General features: G+C 35.2%; 1 protein-coding gene across 8 annotated transcripts in view; it reads left to right on the top strand.

Annotated features, from left to right (window-relative positions):
* DLG2 (discs, large homolog 2 (Drosophila)) overlaps positions 1–22,143 on the top strand; it is a 1,994,579-nt gene that overhangs the window by 1,502,949 nt on the left and 469,487 nt on the right. For all 8 annotated transcript variants that reach the window (XM_012641828.1, XM_012641835.1, XM_012641834.1 and 5 more), the window contains one exon: positions 16,556–16,692. In XM_012641828.1, the coding sequence (XP_012497282.1) occupies positions 16,556–16,692 (137 nt within the window). The remainder of the gene's footprint in view (positions 1–16,555; positions 16,693–22,143) is intronic.

Below are 22,143 nucleotides of genomic sequence, written 5' to 3'. Positions count from 1 at the left end.
TAAGGAGAGTAACCTTTAAAAACTCTGCACTGCTCAGTATCCAACTAGACAGCAGTGTTGATTCCATTACCCACCCGAAGACCCTCCACTTTAGCTGCTCTCTGCTGCCTCCTGTAGGAATCAAGTAAAAATTCAGCCTTGGTAAAACTAATAGGCCTAGCTTTTCCTTGCTAAGTTAGCTCTTCAAGTTATACAACCCCATAATTGAAGAATAGATCAGAAAGAAAATTATAATATACAAATAATAGAATAGTAATTACTCAATATACTCATTTTAGGATCTTGAGTTAGCATTTTTATGGATATACTTCTATCCTTTCACCTCTAGAATCATCTCCTGTCAGTTTGGGAATGGTTTTTTGAGAATTTGTTTGTTTTCGCATCGCACATGCCAAAATATCATGGCAAATGTAGAAGCAGAGGTTGAAATAAAACTGAAAGATCACCATGATGTAAACGGGCATTCTCACCATCTCAATGAGAGAGGTGTATTTATATTTTAACATTTCTAATCTTCTAGACATATTCTAACTCAAAAATCACTGAATCAAGGCCAAAAGGTCATAGTACTTGTCCTATTAACATGAAATAATATATAGGAAACCATATTTAAGTGCTATAAAAATCAAAAATCTAAGACAACTTGTTTAATAAGAAACAACAGCAATCCTATTTTGTTTGTTTATTCATTTAGTCAACAAGTATTTATTGAGAGTCTAATATTTTCTAGGCACAGAGGGGAGATGTAATTTTGGTAGTACTTGCTTCTTTCTCACTCTAGACAAAAGAACTGTACATGAAGACAGAGACGCTAGAGTGATTCACCTAATGACAACTGATTCATCCTAGGACCTCTTATCTGAAATGGACCTCCATTCCTCTTAGATCTATATTGCTTCTTGTTTTTCCCCTACCCAGCGTATCAAATTTGTTTTAGCTCTTGTTTTGTTCTACCCAGCAGGCAAATTTATTTTTGGTAGTATATATGAATTCTTCTGACTTCACTTGTCAGAGATTTCTTTTTCCTTTTTGTTTCTTCTCTTTCTTAAAGCACTTAGCTTTTATCACAATACCTACTATATCATAGGTATTACTGTGTATCTTTTTCTCTAGTCTTCTCATATATGCTTATAAAAAGACTTTAATGATTCTTTGGAGAGTGAGGAATGTTCTGGAGTGGTGATTAAACCAAGTCTCCATCTGCCAACAGCTGTCTGAATAGATCCACATCCCCAAATTACCAAAGCTACATTTCTAAAACATTTGAGCTGATTATGTCAATCGTTGAGATATATTCATAGATTCTGTACATTTGGAACTGTGATGCAAAAGCCAGCACAGTTCCAAATGTATAGACATTATTTATTAATAAAATTTCATTTTATGCATATGTGAAACCCTGATAGAGACTCTCACAACTTAAGCAAAGTATAGAGTAACTAGAGGGGGTTCACCAAGAAGATGGTATAAGACTAAGGGGTTAGAACCCAGATCTATAATCATCTCATTTTCTTCCATGGGATAAACCCAATTATGATGATAAATGAAATACATGATAGATGATGTGAGTGACCATGATCTGACAGAGTTTTGTGTGTCTGATAAGTCATTTTATAGTCTAGTATCTTATCATGCTTTAGACATTAATAATAATACCTAAAATGTATATAAATATAAATGGATTACGGTTTATAAAGAATTATCACATTTGACTCTTTACAATCTTAAAAGGAAAGGCAAAGGGAATGGATATTCTTTGAATATCTTTGAAACTGGTACTTACACTATGTGTGGTTCCTTTTCATAAATTATCATAATTAATTCTCACTGTGATATTTTGAGGTAACGATTAGCTTCCCTGGTATTATCATCCTGATAAAACTGATTCTCAGAGAAGCTAGACAACTTATTACAAGGTCATACAGCTTTTATTCATTTTTTTGTTTGTTTTGATTTTGGTTTTCAGTTTTGTTTTTGTTTTTTTGTTTTTGTTTTATTTTGTTCTGAGACAGAGTATTGCTCTGTTGCCCTCGCCAGAGTGCTGTGGCATCAGCCTAGCTCACAGAAACCTCAAACTCCTGTGCTCAAGCAATCCTCCTGCTTCAGCCTCCAGCTTTTAAATGATAAAACCAAGGTTTGTACCAGTAATCTTTCCACTTTACCATGTGGTGATCATGTCATGTATTATTTTCCTTTTTACATATTAGAAAACAGACCCATTGAAAGTGAGTGACATTTTCCAAAAGTCTAATTATTATTTTAGCAGGTAAAATACAGTATGTCTTTTCAGTAATCATTAAAAATGTTCAAATATATAGCAGAATTTCTTTGTGAAAATTAAACTAACTTGGACAAAAGTATAAGATTAAGGCCAAAGGCACACACTATAAGCTTTATACAACTGGATATGCAATATAGGACAGATTGTTGTAAATATTAAAGGACTTGACATAAAAGATCTTTAGTAACAATGAAACAAAATTTTATATCAAAGGAAAGCTATCTTAGTTCAATTACTTTGGAAACGAAAATGTTAATACTTGCCACACATAATACAAGAAGGGATTCTCTATTACTCAGTACTTTCAAGTATCTTCTTTGATATCTGTGAAACTATACAATAAATGCCAAAAATATTGTTTAGCCACTTCATAAATTTGAACAATTTGTGGGCAATTAAGCCCTTCATTGTTTCATAGTGAGCAGGATGTCTTTGCAAAAAGAGGTGCTTGTGTAATTATTGCAATTATATAACTTCCACTCTTTCCTAGGATTCAAGCTGAATCCATATTTTCAAATTATCTCTTGTGCAAAGAGCTCTGTAAGAATGATCAAGTGAGGTAGTCAAGTCAGACTTTGCTAAAAATGCCCACTTGAAATTTTTGGTGAATTACAATGTTTATAAGAGAATTTATGAATTTAAGTTTAATCCTGCAGATTCTCAGCAGATTACAAATGCCAGTTGATATTATTTTTTTTCAAAATTTAGTTTTATGAAAAGGTTGTGACAAACAGGGAATGTCGAGGGATCAAAGGAAAGCTAGTATCTCAAACTGAATCATGAGAAAAGAGAAAACTGAGAGCAAAATTTCCACAAAGTGAGTTTTAATGAGTGATAACTGAATATAATAAAGCAAAACAAATGTGAGAAGGAAAAATAGTGCTTTATTATAAAAAAAGAGAACATTATCCCAACCATACAGAATATAACTTGATGTATTCTTTAAACTGCAGCAAGCACTAATGAAGAAAATGAGGAGGCAAATCTGATCATGTCATCTTCCTGCTTAAAACTTTCCTAAGGCTCCCTCCCCATTGCCACTAATATGAGATCCAAGCTCTTTAATTTAGCACTTCTGGAGCTTCATGAGCTTCTATTTCTCCAGCTTCCATTCTCAGTATCTCCACCTAACCCCATTCACTTCTTTACTATAATGAGCAAGGCATGCTTATATTCCATTGATGGGACTGCAAATTAGTACAACCTCTATGGAAAACAGTATGGCGATTCCTCAAAGAAATTAATGTAGACCTACCATTTGATCCCGCAATCCCACTGCTGGATATCTACCCAAACGAAATGAAGGCATTTTATCAGAAAGGCACCTGCACATGAACGTTTATCACTGTGCAATTCACAATTGCAAAGATGTGGAATCAACCTAAGTGCCCTTCAATTCATAAGTGGATAAAGAAAATGAAGTGTGTGTGTGTGCATGTGTGTGTATATATATTTATAAATGCACCATGGACTACTACTCAGCCATAAATGGAATGAAATAATGTCATTTGCAGCAATGTGGATGGAACTGTAGACCATTATCCTAAGTGAAGTATCTCAGGAATGGAAAACCAAGACCATATGTTCTCACTAGTAAGTGGGAGCTGGTAGAAGGGTACACATAGGCACAAAGCGATATAAGGACATGAGAAACCAAGGAGGAGGGAGGGCGGGAGGGTAGGTGAGGGATAAAAACTTACCTATAGGGTACAATGAACACTGTTCTGGTGATTTGCATGTCAAAAGCCCTGAATTAAGCATTATACATGATATCTATATAGCAAAAACATTTGTACTCCCTTAATTAATATTTTGAAATTTAAAAAGACTGTATGTACCTAATTCCTTGCTGCCTCCATTTCTTTTTTTTAATTTATTTTTTTATTTTTTTTGTTTTCTTTTTTTTAATTTCAGAATATTATGGGGGTACAAACATTTTGGTTACATATAATGCTTTTGCCTTGCCCAACCCAGAGATACAAGTTCTTTTAGCCATTCAACAGGGCTTGACATGGCTGTCATTGTCCCCAGGAAGTTTGCCCTAATACAATCTACCTTCCCTCCTTTTTCCCCAAAGCACTGGCACATACTCTCTTTAATTGTTCTTTCCACCCTGGCCTATAAGCTTCTTGAGGACAGGAACAGTGTTCTGATCATATTTATATTTCCCAATTCCAGTGTTATGAGTTGAATTGTGTCCCTCAAAAAGATGTTGAAGTCTTAACCCCAGTACCTGTGAAAGTGACCTTATTTTGAAATAGGGTCTTTGCTAATGATCAAGTTAAGGTCATTAGGGTGAACCCTATTCCAAAATGACAGGTGTCTTTAGAAAAAGAGGAAATTTGGACACAGAGACAGCACACAGGGAGAATGCCATGTGAAGATGAGGATAGAAATTGGGTAATGAATCTATTAATACAAGACAAGGAATGCCAAAAATTGCCAGCAAACCACCAGAAGCTAGGAGACAGGCACAAAACAGATTCTCCCTCATAGCCCTCAGAAGGAACAGACCCTGCTGATGCCTTGATCTTGGACTTCTAGCCTCCAGAACTATGAGACAACAAATTTCTGTTGTTTATGACACTCAGTTTTTAGTAGTTTGTTTTGGCAGCCCTAGCAAACTAATATAGCCTGGAATTGAATGTTTTATAAATGAATGAATGAAGTATCTCACTACATTATTTTATCCCCTGCACAGTTCCTTAAAGTGTGCTCATGGGGAAAAGATTCAGCGATCTTTATTTATTAATTGATTTTACTAAATCAATTACCAATTTAGTTCAGTAATTGATTTTAAATATTAGTTTCAGGGTATCTACTTTGTTCATAACACTTCTGGGGCAACTACAATAAAAGTGTTATTATCCCCTCTACCTTCAAAATGCTGACTGTCCAACATGGGGAAATAAAATATTCCTACAGCAAAGCTGACAGTTTTGTGCATACCACAGCAGTTATTTATGGCAGCTACCTATTGTGATTGGTAGCTTTTTATGCCATACCAGCTGCTAAATGTTCTGAATATTAACCTTTCCTAAAAACAACTTTTCTCTAATTCAAAGTAGAAAATGATGTATCATTAAAAGTGAGAGAGAAAAAAAGCATCATATGTGGTCAGTGGGGAGAAAGTACTTTTAAAGGAGTAGGGATTAGGAAGTACTTTGCAGAGAAGGTGTTGCAGGATAGGCCTTTGGTAATGGGAATTTTTTTAAGATCTACCAGGCTATCCTTCATGTGTTTCAGCCTGCTTTCCCCAGCAACAACCCTGCTAGCTAGGACATCCCCATCAAACTTCAACATGAGATGACTTTTATATTCTTTTTAATAATCTATGTCATTTTTATGACTTTGTGTACTGGAATCTGTATGCCTCCAAGACAATCTAGACAGTATTCAAAGGTCAATGTTAATGATCTTGATTTGCACTAGCAGCTAGAATTAATCTAGAAAAACGATACAGACAGATGTGGTTGGTAGGTAGAGACACTACCTATACTTAGGTTATAATTTAATTCTATAAACTTAGGGGATATTCCATTTCAAGTATAATGAAATAGCCTGTAAACCAGTAGGAGAGCATCTAATCATAATCCATCATACACTCCCATGAACAGTAAAATTGTGGCCCAAGCAGGTTATTTTATTTGTAAGGATGAAAGAAAGTTGGTCAGTGCCAATAATTCTTTGAGTTAATAAAGAGTAACTATGTCTCTCATTGGTCATTTCTATTTCTATTGTTTCCTTAGGGAAGATACTGACATACTCTTCATTAATTCCTCACCTCTCAACACAATAGTTGGCACATTAAAAATTCTCAACATGTAATAATTTGGTCCCCTTTTTTTCCCTTGAGCTAAAACAACTAAAGTGTATACATCTTTGTTGATATAGGATGCTTGACATTTAAAAGTATATCTATGTTATGTGATCATTTGGTCTTTGAACAATTTAGTAATTAATTCATTCTGCAAATACTTGTTAAATAATTACTGTATATCAACACTGTGCTCAGATGGTCTATTTTATGCAACTCATACTTTCTAGGATCACATACTTTGGTTAAAGAGGAAAGATCAATGTACATGAAAAGTTAATTTGTAAGGTGATTCAATCTAACTGCCTATGTATTCTGTGCTTGTACCCAGACTGTTGAGAACTGCTGGAGGAAAACACAACTAGATTAGTGCTATCATTAATTCATAGTCTTCAAACTTTAACTAGACAAGCAATGCAGTTCTTTGTAATTTTTATGCATTTCTCTAAGCAATTATATCTTCCATTTTTTGTAACAACTATTTCAAAACCTCTGTACTTTCTTAATTTTCTGACCTCATTACTTCCCTCATTCTTGGTTGATGAACATTCTTTCTTATTATGAGAGCAAAACTCCTTTAGTGTCCTGTCATTAAACCTACAATCTTAGCATTCATCTCCACCATCCTTTCCTCCTTCTTTCCTAATTCAGTGGAGAAAGTCACCTCTTATCTCCATATATTCATTGATCCCAAACTATTTATTAAGCACGGTATTGGGGCTAAGTATACGTTGGTAAATACAACAGATATGGTCCTTCTCTTCTTGGAGCGTACATGCTGCCTAACACTACTTATTGCTTTCACCTGGACGTTTTTCAGTTTTGCAGGCCATGTTATCACTCAGCTCTGGATTTTTAATATGTGTTTTCCTTTGCAGGGATGATCTCTCCCCACTCTCTTCTTGTCTTGACTCATTTTCATCTTCCAGGTCTCATATTGGAAATTATAACCTGCAGTTATCTTTCCCCGGCTCACCCCATACATGCACCCCAAAGCAGGCAGGCCTCCTATGTGCTCCCATGGCTACTGTTCCTCTCCTAACAGCACTTAGCACACTGCATCTTCACTGCCTTTTTTCTTGTCCTACCCTCCACTAGAAAATAAGCTCCATAAGGATGAGAACCATAGATCTCTAATTCACTGATATAACCACAGTGTTTAATTAAGCCAATACTTGGCACATAAGTAATCATCAATAAGTTTTTCTTGAATGAGTTAAATAGAAGTAGAAAAGCTTGGTATAGAAAATTAATTCTACTGGAGTTCCACTTAGAATTGAACTACCATAGGTTAGAGTTGACAAAGACTAAAGTGGTCCTGGAAAGTAAAGAAGTGAAGACATTTCCAACGTAAGGAACAAACACAATAGCATAAAACCATCATAGCAAGATTAGCTTTCCTGTGGGAAAATTAGTAGCAGAGAAGTAAGGAATAGTGAGAAGAGGATATATAGAATTCCTGTAGAAAATGAAAAGTAGCGGACAATTTCAAACAACAGGACAATATAATGAATGTAGAATTTTAGGGAAAAAATGATCTGAAAAATAATTGCAGAATGGATTGGAGAAGCAGGCAGGGAAAGATTGGAATCAGGTCTTTTAAAAGAATTTTACAGTAAAGTAGGCATGTTTAGCTAAGCTCTTGGTTTAGTGAAGCAGCAATGAAGAGGAGGAATACATTCACATTTATATTTACTGAGGCTTCTGATAAAATATAATAACAATGAAAATATGTATTTTTAGAACACCTTTGACAGGTATCATAGTGGGCTCTGGGATCCAGTGATGAATAGGTGTGATACCAAACAAGATAGAGCTTCTAATCTTATCTGAAATATTAATATAACTGGAAAGCACAGAATCCAGGAAAGGAAGCACATTTTGAAGGGAGGTTATGAGTACATTTTTTCAAGCTTGTGAGTTTAAGATGACAAATCAAATCCAATAAGAGTGTTGTAGATACAAAAAGTTTGGGCACTTATCAACATAGCAGTGATAACTGAAACTACGGAAATGGATTCTCCACAAGAAAGATTATAGAAAGAATAGGATTTAATGGATTGTACCATGGGAAATAGCTATTATTTTAGAAAAATTATCATCACATTTAGCATGCATCTCCAGAGTTTCTGGTTCAGTATATCTGGCATAGGCCCCCAAATTTGCATTTATAATAAGCTCCCAGGTGATGTTAATGCCACCCATGTGGGGATCATTTCTGTGAACCACTGTTTTAGGACAATAAAAGGAAGGTAAGTCAACAAAGGAAACAGAAGTGGTAAGAAAAGTAAGAGAAGAAACAGGGAAGATTAGTGCTACGAAAGGTAGGAATGTAAAAGTAATCAATAGTGTTCTGTATAATGCAAGAAAAGCAAAGGTATCTTGGACTTTTTCAAGACTTTGGAGGTAAATTCTGGATGGATGGATGGCTTCCTTAATTGGTGGAACTGGTTTGCAGTTATGTCACCTATCCCCATTATAGGAGTGTGTGACATTAAACCATATATGTCAATATGTTGATATGACTTTCATTAGAAAGAAAATGCTAGATATAAGTACAACTACTCAGACCCTAAAGATTAGATGCTATATTAGTTTCCTAGGGCTTTCATGACAAATTACCACAAAGTTGGGCAACATAATATAACAATAGAAATTTATTCTCTCATGCTTCTGGAGGCTAGAAGTCTGAGATCCAGGTGTCAAAAAGGTTGATTCCTTCTAGAGGGTGCTAAGGGAGAATCTGTTCCATTTCTCTCTTTCTTAGCTTTTAGTGTTTTCTGGCAATCCTTGGCATTCCATGGCTTGCAGATTCATCATTCCAATCTCTGCTTCTGTCATCATATGCATTCTTCCCTATGTATTTCTGTGTTCCTTCATCCAAATTTTCTCTTTTTATAAGAACACCTATTATTGGATTAGGGCCCACCTCGATTCAGTATGACCTCATCTTAAGTTACATCTTTTCCAAATAAGGTCACATTCAGAAGAGCCAGGGATTGGAACTTTAGTATATCTTTTTGGGGAACATAATTCAACCTACAACAGATGCCGTGTGAGTAGACTGTGGTGTATGGAGCCAGGCAGGTGAGATTAAAGAGGATTTGTAATACGGAAATGGAGTTAGTAACTATAGATCACTCTTTTAAAAACATCAGATATTGTAGTAAGGAGGTTAGGGTAAGTTCAACAGAAGATCTTTTCAGGATAGGAAAGAGGAATCATCAAAGCCAGAAGAGAAGAAAAGCATTGATGGTAAAAGATTGAATATTCTAGAGAACATAAAGAGAAATAAAGTCCTACAGTGGAGGGGAAGATTTAGGTTTAGAAAAGAGAAATGATGTTTCTTCCTTTGAGCAAAGGGAAAGCAGAAAAGATAGATATAGAAATGGAGCTTTGACAATAAAATAGGTATTAAAGTGATGTGCTAAAGGAATGAGTGGGTATCGTGAAATACATATTAATAATAAAAAAAAAGTTTGGAGCTCTGGCTATGGTCACTTAACTGGGTAATCTGTGAAGAGATTCTATAAGCAGGTCTGAGGATGTTTGGACAGTGCCATAGGAATTTTAAACAGAAACACTTCTTTCAACCCCAAACTTCATCTTTTGAACCCAGAGAGAATCCAGACAATAAGAAAATAAAGCTTTGGCTTTTAATTAAATATATTAGCAGTGCCGAATGAGATTAATTAACCTCTCAAATTAAAATGAATGGTGCATTTTTGTGTGTGTGGGGGGGGGTATTTTTGGTATCTTTAAAGCAAAATTTCCTTTCTGAAGGGGAAGACATGTCAAAATATCTGTTATCAGTGTAGACCAGACCTACAGGGAGGGGGCTTTTTTGTTGTTTTTTAACTGAAATGTATGCACATTCATAAGTTAAGTTGCCTGTGTGGGTGGGTTTTTTTCTAAGATAGGGGTACCCAGGGTTCAGGATAGATTCTGTGTTTTCTTTAATAAAAAAACATATAGAATATACAGAATACCACTAGCTTCCCATACAGCAGTAAACACCTTTCCTAGCAGATCCTAAATAAACTCTGACAGAACCAGCCTGCTTAATAATTTTGAATTGTTTGGGGAAGCCCCAGAATGCTCTCCTAATACAGTCACATAAAGTTGAACCAAGTTATTGAATTATAAGACATCATGGGGCTTAGTTCTCTATACCCACAAAGAATATTTGGGTACATTATAATCATATGACTTTTTTAAGCATTTGAGTGTTTATTCTGAGCTTCTTAAGCACAGTATCAATCTCTGCTGCCAAGACTTCTGCTTCAGGCCCCCACCTCTCACTGACACCTCCTCCTCAGCGTAGGCAGGCAACAAGAGAAAAGGGTGAACTGTGATCTGTTCATAGCATTCTCTTTTTATAAGATGAGGAAAAGATTTGGCATGGAAAAGTTTCAATTAAAGGCATTAACAGGGTTCAGACATTCCTTTGCCTATGCCTGCATCTCCTATGTTAACATGAGAAATTACCATTTAGGGACATACAAGAAACATGGAAAGATGAACCTGGCTTTATACAATGGCTGTAATCCAAATATTCTGTATGTATATCACATGTTTGCCAAACAAATCTTTTTTAAGTACTTGGAGAATTAGGTGTTTAAATTTGACGTGCCTTTTTTCTTTGTTAGAGTACTGAAACTTTCACTGATTTTACTTCCTTTTGTGATTTGGTTACTTCCATTTTTCTGTGTCAGCTTTGTTTTTTACCAGCACACACATGAGAATGTTTAGTCTTATTCTTAATAACCATACATTTCACAATAGGTAGTGTTATGATCAGTGTTTTTCGGTAAGACTTACCAAATCTTTTCACTGAGTTTATTTTATAATTAACTAGTCTGCTATTACTTGATGTTTCAGGGCTATTAATTTATCATAGACATTTGAAAATGATAACCAAATCTCTAATTGTTACAAAACCATCACTTCCCCAAAATTGGTGTTTTTGCCATTTTCACTGTTCCTTACTCAAATCTTTGTAATACTCATTGTGTTTGTCCTGTTGGACTATCTTGGCATATTGCATCATAAGGACGCGTTTCGATTGTTTACCAGGCGTTTTTGCCTCATTTGCCAGTTCAGTAGAGTGGGATCTTATTAGCAGTGAATGTTCTAAGTCAGGGGACCTGACTCTTTAGTCATGTAGTCAGTCTGAAATCCAGACGATATGTTGATTTCAAAAGTTCATTTTCTTTTATCAATTCCAGTTTAACCTTCAAGACCCAACTCTAATGCTCAACCTTTTGTTAATTTTTCACCTGCCCCTCTGAGAAGTAAATCATGCTCCCTTCACATAATACTAGTACCGGTACAGAACTTATCCTACCAGTTAAATTATGTCAAAGTGTTTAAGTATCTTGTTTTCCAACCAACTGGAGAGTTTATTGAGAGCATTTTGCTTATCAAGTATCTATTATGTGCCAATCACTATAGAATATAAATATACTTACTCCTTGATTACAGATGAAGAAATTGAGACTCAAATTTACATAGTTATTAGATGAAAGAATCAGAATATGAAGATGGCTCTGCCGATGCCCTATTGCCTGCTCAGTAGTCGGCATACACTCTGTACAGACTGACGATGGAGAGCTAATCAGAGTGTTCCTGAGACAGTGTCATGTCTTGTACAGTTAATGACACCAGCTAGCAAGGGTCACTGTTTCTGTCCCTTGCTCATTCAAAACTGCCAACTTCAGCCAGGCGCAGTAGCTCACGCCTGTAATCCTAGCACTCTGGGAGGCCGAGATGGGAGGATTGCTTGGGCTCAGGAGTTCGAGACCAGCCTGAGCAAGAGCCAGACCCCATCTCTACTAAAAAAAATAGAAAGAAATTAGCTGGACAACTAAAAATATATAGAAAAGAAAAAATTAGCCGGGCATGATGGTGCATGCCTGTAGTCCCAGCTACTTGGGAGGCTGAGGCAGGAGGATTGGTTCAGCCCAGGAGTTTGAGGTTGCTGTGAGCTAGGCTGATGCCATGACACTTACTCTAGTAGCCAGGGCAACAGAGTGAGACTCTGTCTCAAAAAAAAAAAAAAAAAAAACAAAAACCTACCAACGTCATCCTTAAGGGGGAACTTCTCAGAGACATGTGACTTTCCTTGTCTTCTTATATTCTTTCATTTAATACATATTTATGAGGCAACTATATGCCTGGTTTTGTCCTACTTCGATAATATAAAACAGACAAAAAACCCTGTCATCATGAAGCTTATATTTTCACCAAGGGGACAGACATATATATAAGCGACTTACATAGTATTTTACAAGGAAATAAGTCCTAAAGGAAAATGGAAAGTAGAGCAGGATAAAAGAGAGGGGTGTATGGTCAGGGGACAGTATTCAATAGGGAGCACAGGATCAAGCTCCTGTAGAAATTGACATCTGAACAAAGCGCAGAAAGAAGTGTATTCCAGGCAGCAGGAGCAGCTGGAGCAATGGCTCTAAGGTGGGAGTGTGCCTGGAGTGCTCTAGAAATACCAAGGCTGCAAGTGTGTTTAGGGTGGATTGAAGAAGGGCAAAATTAGCTATTTTTGAAGAGGAGGGAATGAAAGAGTACTAACAGCAAAGAGGGGGTGTTGGTCATGGAGGGACTTACCTAGTCTAGGTCCTATAATGTAGACAGCCTGCCCCTGGTGTAGGCAAGGATCATACAGATAATTTGGGTTTGGTCTTACTGTTCAGTGGCCCTAGCCTACATTTGTCTTCATAGGGTAGTCACCCAAAACTTACTAGCACTATATGGGTTTAGAAAATTGCTTCAGCAAGGTTCAGCTACACTTACTCACAGAAACCCACTCATGGATCATTATTTCTATAGTGTTTCTGGTCAACCCATTCCTTTACATTTATTTTGGCCACAATCATAGCAGCTGGTTATCCAATGCATAGTATATACTGAGAAGATACTTATTAAATGATGGGCTTGAGAATGAATGAAGACAGATCCAATCTTATAACACAGATGGATGATGGATACTTCCACCTTTAAATAAACTTGTATTCTGGATGTAGACATAAGCTACGCATTTACTTACTGTGTTGAATTGACTATCTGGAGTATGATTAGGCATTGATTAAATCTTGTTTTTAAATGCATTCATGTCTCATCAACAAAAGAGAAACATTTTTATCTCTATACCTTCAAAAACATTCTCTGGCTCCGAAAAGGATATTTACTAAAAATATCTTGCTTCACCTTGAACAGAGTTACTAGTTAAAAAGAAAGACATAAACCTAATCTCAAGAAAAAATGTTATTTGTTTGCTAGATGATATATTTATGTCTACAGTATCCATAGTGATTTCATTGTCTTGGTACAATCTTCAACTTCAAATGTCAACCACATACTTATTGTCTTTGTTGGACTTAACCTTCTTTATCATGATAATTTACTTCCATAGCTCTTCAGTAACTAAGACTGTCTGTGACATTTACTGCTGGCATAGTGGATGTAAATCAGAGTTCCTGAAATTGTTTTTAACCTTCTCTTTTCCAGAGTTTGGAATGACCTCTGTACTACTGTAAATGCAATAGATTGATGTTAGCATGTGGTATGAAACTTTTGTAAATATATTTTTTAAACTCCCCTAAATTCATATATAATAAAGTAATCGTTTTGGAAAACATGAGCTGATACATGTTTTAAATATCATAGGAAAAGCCAGTTAGGGAATATTTTATTTACTCTTTGGTCATCTTTTGCTTAATAAACAAATTTTAAATTTAAGGCAAACAAAAACATTCATGGTTCTATGGGTGTCAAAGCATCAATAAAGAAGAATTAGCCACATCAGAAGGAAATTAGAAAACACTTATTTTAATTGCCCCATCAATTTAAATCCATTTTTCCATTTATTTTTAACACCTATTATAATTAATTTAACAAAACAATCATCGCATTTCAAATATAATTCGAGGTGTTACTTTATAATTTACTGTCATCATTTTTCAATTAACTAATCATTTATGCTATCTTAAGAACATATAGCCCTACCCAATGTTTATTAAATAAAAGCATAGAGAAATAGAGTTAGTATTTTTTAAAGTGTTTTTCATTATTGTTGTGTAAAATGCCAAGTTTTTATGACAGCTTCATCATTTGACTGGGTGTATGAATTTTTACAAATTTCTTAAGCCAAGTATTAACAAGTTAAAGAAATTCTATCCTTAGTAACAAAGGCCTTTGATTAATATCTATCTTTTTGAGTAATTTACATGTTAATTATCATTATGATTTTAAAATGCAATGAAAATGTATTTGGTACGAGCATTATACCAAATGTGTATTCAATCATATTTTGAAAGGGAATTTTTTATCTTTATACCTTTAGGTATTCTATCAATCACTCCTTTAAAATGACCTCATAATGATTTTTTTTAAAATACAGTCATGCATTACTTTATAACAGGAATATGTTCTGAAAAATACATTGGTAAGTGACTCTGTCATCATTGTGCAAGCATAATAGAGTGTACTTACATAAACCTAGATGGTATAGTCTATTGCTCCTAGGCTGCAAACCTATAAAACATGTCACTGTATTGAATACCATAGGAAATTGGAACACAGTGGTACATATTTGTGTAACTAAACATACCTAAACATAGGACAGGTACAGTAAAAATATAGTATAAAGGATTAAAATGGTACACCTGTATAGGGCGCTTACCATGAATGGAGATTACAGGGTTGGAAGTTGCTCTGGGAAAGTCAGTCAGTGAGTGGTGAGTAAATGTGAAGGCCTAGGATCTTACTACACACTACTATAGACTTCATAAACACTGTACACTTAGGCTACACTAAATTTATAACAATTTATTTCTTTAATAATAAATTAACTTTAGCTTACCATAACATTTTTCCTTTATAAACTTTTTAAATTTTTTTAACTTTTTGACTTTTCTTAATAACACCTAGCTTAAAACACAAACATAATGTATAGCTATACAAAAATATTTTCTTTCTTTATATCCTTATTCTATAAGCTTTTATCTATTTTTAATTTTTTTTAAAAAAACTTTTTTTTGTCAAAAAGGCATAAAAATACACATTAACCTAGGCCTACACAGAGTCAGGATTATCAATATCCCTGTCTTCCACCTCCACATCTTGTCCCACTGGAAGGTCTTCAGGGGCAAAAACTCTCATGGAGCACCATACCCTATGATAACAAAGCCTTCTTCTGGAATAACTCCTGAAGGACCTGCCTGAGGCTGTTTTACAGTTAACTTTTTTTAATAAATAGAGGAATACACTCTAAGATTTTAAAAAAGTGTAGTATAGTAAATACATAAACCAGTAACATAGTCATTTATTATCAAGTACTATGTACTGTACACAATTGTATGTATTATACTTTTATAGGACTGGCAGTGCAATAGTTTTCTTTACACAAATATCCCCAGAAACACATGAGTAATGCATACCACTACAACGTTACAATGACTATGGTATCACTAGGTGATCAGAATTTTTCAGCTCCATTATGATCTTATGAGACCACTGTTATATATGTGGTCCATCATTAACCAAAGTCATTAGGTGCTGCATGACTGTAACTCTATTCTTGTTATAATTCTATAATTTAATATAAATAAAAATTTTATATGCCATAGTACAGTAAAATTTATTTCTCAAAATAGAAAATCACCATGTTTAAAATATTACACCATGTATATTATAAAGATAATAAGGTCAAAGTATATAATCTATTTCTTTAGACTATTTACAGAGATGATTCAGTTTTGTGTGTGACTAGCCTCACTATCAGTTAATAACAGTAAGTGCTAGGAGGTATGAAAACATGACAGGTAGCCAGAGAAGAAAACATGAAAGGCAAGCATCTAGCTTCTTTTCCTTATATTCTCTCTGAAATTATTATATAAATATCCAATGTATTTTCCTCATGGCTCTTGTCTCAGAATTTGTGTAATTTTCTAATAGCCTTATTTTTCATCCTAAAGTGTCAAGAGTATCCAGGTCTCTGCCCAAATGATTGGCGATACTTCTCTCTATGCCAGAGTAACAACAATGAAGATGAGCCCATAGACTCAATGGTCACGTGATTAGGACTATATTTGTGTTTTTCGTGGCTCATGTAGGATCCCTCCAAACCCTTTGCCTAATGCCATTTCTGGACAATTACCTATTATAACCTGATTAGCTGGGAAACAGCAGCTAGTTATACAGTCTTGAAATAAAACAAAACCAATGTTCACATGGAATCAACTTCAAGATCATTGCCTCAGTTACATTAATCAACAAGCCTTCGAATATTTCAAGAACAAAATATATTGAAATAGAAATCTTACTGTTATTTATTTCATTTATAATAAATTGAGGATTCATTTTAAAAACTATTAAATATGACTAATTTCATTTTCTTAAAAAAATGATAATAAGGCTTTCCATTTTCTGTTCTTTTCTCATAGGTTTAGGCTTCAGTATTGCAGGAGGTGTGGGAAACCAACATATTCCTGGAGACAACAGCATTTATGTAACTAAAATTATAGATGGAGGAGCTGCACAAAAGGATGGAAGGTTGCAAGTAGGAGACAGACTGCTGATGGTGAGTGAGTGTGACTCCAATAAAACTGTGTATATATTTACAAAGCTCTTGTTTCCCAGTGTATGACTATCTTAGTCTGCTTAGGCTGCCGTACCAAAATACCACAGAGTGGGTGGCTTAAACAACAGAACTTTGTTTTCTCGCAGTTCTGGAGACTGGGAAGTCCAAGGTTTCAAACAATTAGGTTTTTATTTTATTTTATTGATTGAGTAAGTGATTGATTGATCAGTAAAGACAAGGTCTCACTATATTTCTCAGGCTGGTCTTGATTTCCTGGCCTCAAGTGATCCTCCTGCCTCAGCCTCCAAAAGTGCTAGGATTACAGGCGTGAGCCACCTGACTAGGTTTCGGTGAGGGCTGTCTTCCTGGTTTGCAGATGGCTATCTTCTCACTGCATCCTTTTCTTGTGTTTGTGCTGAGAGAGATATCTCTCTTCTTCCTCTTATAGGGCCACCTCTCCTTATAAACCCACCACCTCTTCTTTTAAGGCCCAGTCCTCACATATTAGGGCCCCATCTTTAGCTCATTTAACCTTAATTACCTCCTAAAGACCCTATCCACAAATATAGTCACATTAAGGGTTAGAAATTCAACATATGAATTTGTGAAGGGACGCAATTCAGTCCATAGCAGTGGCAATGGGTAGAAATAGAAAAGAAGGGAGAACAGATATAAGGATAAGAGAGCTCAAAATTACATGTCCAATGTATCTGTTTTTATTAATATTTTCAAAACAGAAATCTAAATTTTCACCAGTTTTCTTAGATACACATAGCATAAAGATTACCTGTTATTTTTCTAATGTAATCTATCTCCTATCAGGGAGAGCAACTGCTATTCCCAGACTGCTAGAGAGGTAGATTTTGCATAACAAAGGAAACAACACCTGACTTCCAAAAATTTATACTCGATGAGTTCTGTCAACATGTATAAATGCATCCCTTTCTTCCCTCCCCTCATATAGGGTTACAGCTACTTTATTTGTCAGCTTCCCACATGCTTCAGGAGTCCTGGGAAATGATTTTCACTGATACACAGCCATCATTTCTGGACCATGGAGTTCTCTGACAAACTAAAGCAAAATTAAGGCGATTATAAGTGATAAAGCATGTGGGACTGTACTAATAAAACTGCTTCATGTCCATTGACTCCTGTATACCAAATCTATAATGAACATTAATAGTCAGTAGCTCTCAAGTAAGAGTAACTTATTTAATATGTCTACCCTTATAAAACAGGGCCTCTAATCTATGTTTGCAAGGAGCCATTATCTCCAGGACTTTTTTGAGAAGTGTTTGTGAATGATCAACCTACACAATCTCAAGAGAAAAGTAATTTCCATGACATATGCAAGTTTTGGAGGTTGAACCCTAAAGTTTTATATTCATTGTGCCCACTTCCCTGGGCTCTAGAAAGCTTGTCTTTAATCTGAGTGGTCTAGTTTTATGGTGTCAATGACCTTTGTAGTGAATTATCTGATTAAGACCTGTATAATAATCTCGATACCTAACATTTACTTGGCATTCACTATGTTTCGTGTACTTTTAAAGGTGCTTTTTTTTAATGTAACACATATTTCTCACAACAGCATATTTTATATGAGCAAAAGGAAACCAAGGTGGAGAAAAGTTTACTAATTTCCCAATGGATGCATAGTTAATAATGACAGAACTAGATTTTAAATTCAGACCATCTGACTGGCATGCTCATTACCACCAAGCAATACTGCTTCCTGTGCATGGCATTTGCATTAGTTTCCTTGAATTTGTCAGTCATTTCTTTCCTTTCTTTCTTTATTCATCTTTCAGTCATTCATTAATTCCTTTGTTTAACAAGTGTATATTACCTACCTACCATATCCTTCACAATAGCCACTACTCGGGAAGGAACTCTGTCATGAAAAATCATCTGGTCCGACTGGATGGGCAAAAAGCACACTGCTAATAACTTCAGTCAAAGTTGTAACTATAGTTTGGGACTTCTTTACCTCAGGATACAAAATCAATGCACACAAATCAGTGGCATTCGTATATGCCAATAACAGTCAAGCCAAAAATCAAATCAAAGATGCAACACCTTTCACAATACCATCAAAGATAATTAATATTTAGGAATATATTTAATAAAGGAGGTGAGAGACCTATATAGGGAGAACCACGAAACACTGAGAAAAGAAACTGTAGAAGATGTAAACAGATGGAAAACCCTACCATCCTCATGGATTGGCAGAATCAATATTGTTAAAATATCCATACTACCTAAAGTGATCTACAGAATCAATGCAATCCCTTTCAAAATACCATCATCATTCTTTACAGATCTAGAAAAAATAATTCTACACTTCATATTGAACCAGAGAAGACCTCATATAGCCAAAGCAATCTTAAGCAAAAAGAACAAATTGGGGGGCATCAGTTTGCCACACTTCAAGCTTTACTACAAGGCTATAGTAAACAAAACAGCATGGTACTGGCACAAGAACAGATATACAGACCTTCGGAACAGGACTGAGAACACAGATACAAAACCATCCTCATATTGTCATCTAATCTTCAACAAAGCAGACAAAATATACCTTGGGGAAAAGAATCTCTATTCAGTAAATGGTACTGGGAAAACTGGATAGCCACATGCAGAAGATTGAAACTGGATCCCCACCTCCTACCTCTCACAAAAATCAACTCACAATGGATAACAAACTTAAGCCTAAGGTATGAAAACTTAAGAATTCTGGAAGAGAATGTTGGGAAAACTATTATAGGCATCCGCCTAGACAAAGAATTTGTAAGGAAGACCCCCAAAGCAGTCACAGCAGCAACAAAAGTAAATAAATGGGACCAAAGTAAAAAGCTTCTACACAGCCAAGGAAACTATCATTACAGCAAATAGGCAACCTACAGAATGGGAGAAAATATTTGCATGCTACACATTCAATAAAGGGCTGATAACAAAAATCTGTATAGAACTTAAAAAATTAACAAGAAAAAATCAAACAACCCCATTAAAAAATGGGCAAAGGACGTGAGCAGAAACTTTTCAAAAGAAGACAGAATAACGGCCAGCAAACATATAAAAAAGTACTCAACATCTCTAATCATTAGAGAAACACAAAATCAAAACCACAATGAGATATCACCTAACACCAGTGAGAATGGCCTTTACCAAAAAGTCCCAAAACAACACATGCTGCCATGGATGTGGAGAGATTGGAACTCTCTTACACTGCTGGCGGGGCTGCAAATTAGTACAATCTCGGTAGAAAGTAATTTGGAGATGTCTAAAAGTGCTAAAAATAGAAAGACCATTTGATCCAATAATCCCACTACTAGGCATCTACCCAAAGGAAAGAACGACATTCTATAATAAAGACATCTGCACTCTAATGTTTATGGCAGCAAAATTCACAATTGCAAAGATGGGGAAACAACCTAAGTGCCCATCAATACATGAGTGGATTAATAAAATGTGGTATATGTATACCATGGAATACTGCTCAACTATAAAAAACAATGGTGATCTAGCACCTCTTATATTATTCTAGATAGAGCTTGAGCCCATCCTTCGAAGTGAGGTATCACAAGAATAAAAAAAACAAGCACCACATGTGCTCACCATCAAATTAGTACTAATTGATCAACACTAAGGTGCTCACAGGGTAGTAATATTCACTGGGTGCCGGTCAGGTGGGAGGGGGGCAGTGAGAGTGGGTAAACTCACAATTAATGGATGCAGAGCACACTGTATAGGGGATGGGCACACTCGTATCCCTAGCTTGGGAGAGGCTAAGGCATTTTATGTAACCAAAATGTTTGTATCCCCATAACATTCTGAAATTGAAAAAAAGAAAAGAAAGGAAAGAAAAGAAGAAAGGAAAGGAAAGGAAAGAAAAAGAAAGAAAAGAAAAGAAAAGAAAAGAAAAAAGAAAAGAAAAAAAAAAAAGAAAAGGAGATGCAAAAAATACAAAAAGAATCTCAATAACAACCCTGGGCCATCTCTAAAGAAAAGAAATAGAAATTTTGAAACTATTTTTTGTTTGCTTGTTTGTTTGCTTTTGATGTAAAAGTTGGTTCTTATGATATTGTTTTATCTTCTCAACTAGAAAAGTTATTGGGGTATAAGACCTGAATAACTTCTCTCTAGAATATAAACATTATTACTTGAAATGTTAACTTGGGAATAAAACAAATTGTGACAACCAGCTTCTACACAGTGCTAATTTGACAAATGAATAGGATATTCTTATTCTCAATTCATGACTGTCTTAGATAGTGTGACTGGTTTGACCTTCAGCTTGCTCTGTAAGAGCTTGTGTGTAGATAGTTTTGCTGGTATTTCTTCAAATGCTACTATTGTAAAATCATGCTAGATGTTATGTGATGATTTCTCGAAGTTATGTTTAAATTTCTAGCTTTATTTTCATATTCTTGAAAAAAAAAACTCAGTCCAAATAATTCTGTCAAAGGATTTTCCAGGCACCACACTATTTTTCCATTACCATTTTCTTGATATTCATTGTCAATATAATGATTTCAAAAATAGCTGTGACATATCCTTAACTGTTTTGAGTTTTAAAGTATAGTGGTTTTTCTTTTAAATGAACCTTCAACAATAATAGGTCTCTCCTCTCTTATGTAAGGAAAACATAATTAGTACTTCCAAGGCAACTGCCAAGCTGAATCTGGAAATGAAAGAAAATGATTCATTTTATAATGCTCTGTAAGAAAAATAACCCTGAAAGAAAATAAAGAAAAAAAAATCACTGAAGCCACACTAAAAGAACAATTATCTTGCTTCAACCCAAAAATACTTATTAATGCTCTCCTTCTGTCATTCCTTTCCACCTCCTCTTCCCGTTACTACCCTACATTCATATCCTTTGTATCTTCCTCCTCTTCTATGTTCCTCCCCCAAAGGAAGTGCAAATGATTTAGAGTCTATGATGCACCAGCTGTACCGCACTCTGCATATTTTTCTCAAAATATACTATTCTTTCTAAAGCAATTTGCACCACTTCCTTCTCTCACTTCTTAGGAAAAATTCCATCATATATTATTTGCTCAGAGTTTTCTGTAAGTAAATTGGCCTAAAATGAAACTCCATTAATTTGTTTACACAATTTAGGAAGTCTTTCAGCATCTGTCCTATACTGGGAGCAAGGTCGTTCTTTTTGTTTTTTCTTTTTTTTCCCAAGAGTCTTAGTAATAACCTTTTCAGTTTCTCAAGTAAAGTAGTGATAATGTTGGGTACCACCTGAATCATACCATATTTATTAGGTCCTTTTTTCCCCCAATAATTCCTTATATCTCAGAATTGAAAAGTACCTATCTTAAATGTCATCTTATTCCAACTCTCATTTGTTACATTATATTCCTGTGGAAAAGCACCCACGTGAAGCAGTCCCTTCCTTCTGATAGAGCCCCTCTAAGGATAGAGAATTTAATATCTCTCCAA

Source organism: Propithecus coquereli, unplaced genomic scaffold (genome assembly GCF_000956105.1).
Source record: "Propithecus coquereli isolate 6110/MARCELLA unplaced genomic scaffold, Pcoq_1.0 Scaffold170, whole genome shotgun sequence".
Lineage (NCBI taxonomy): Eukaryota > Metazoa > Chordata > Mammalia > Primates > Indriidae > Propithecus > Propithecus coquereli.
The sequence above is the reverse complement of the archived record's forward strand: the minus strand, read 5'-3'. Positions and strand labels throughout refer to the sequence as shown.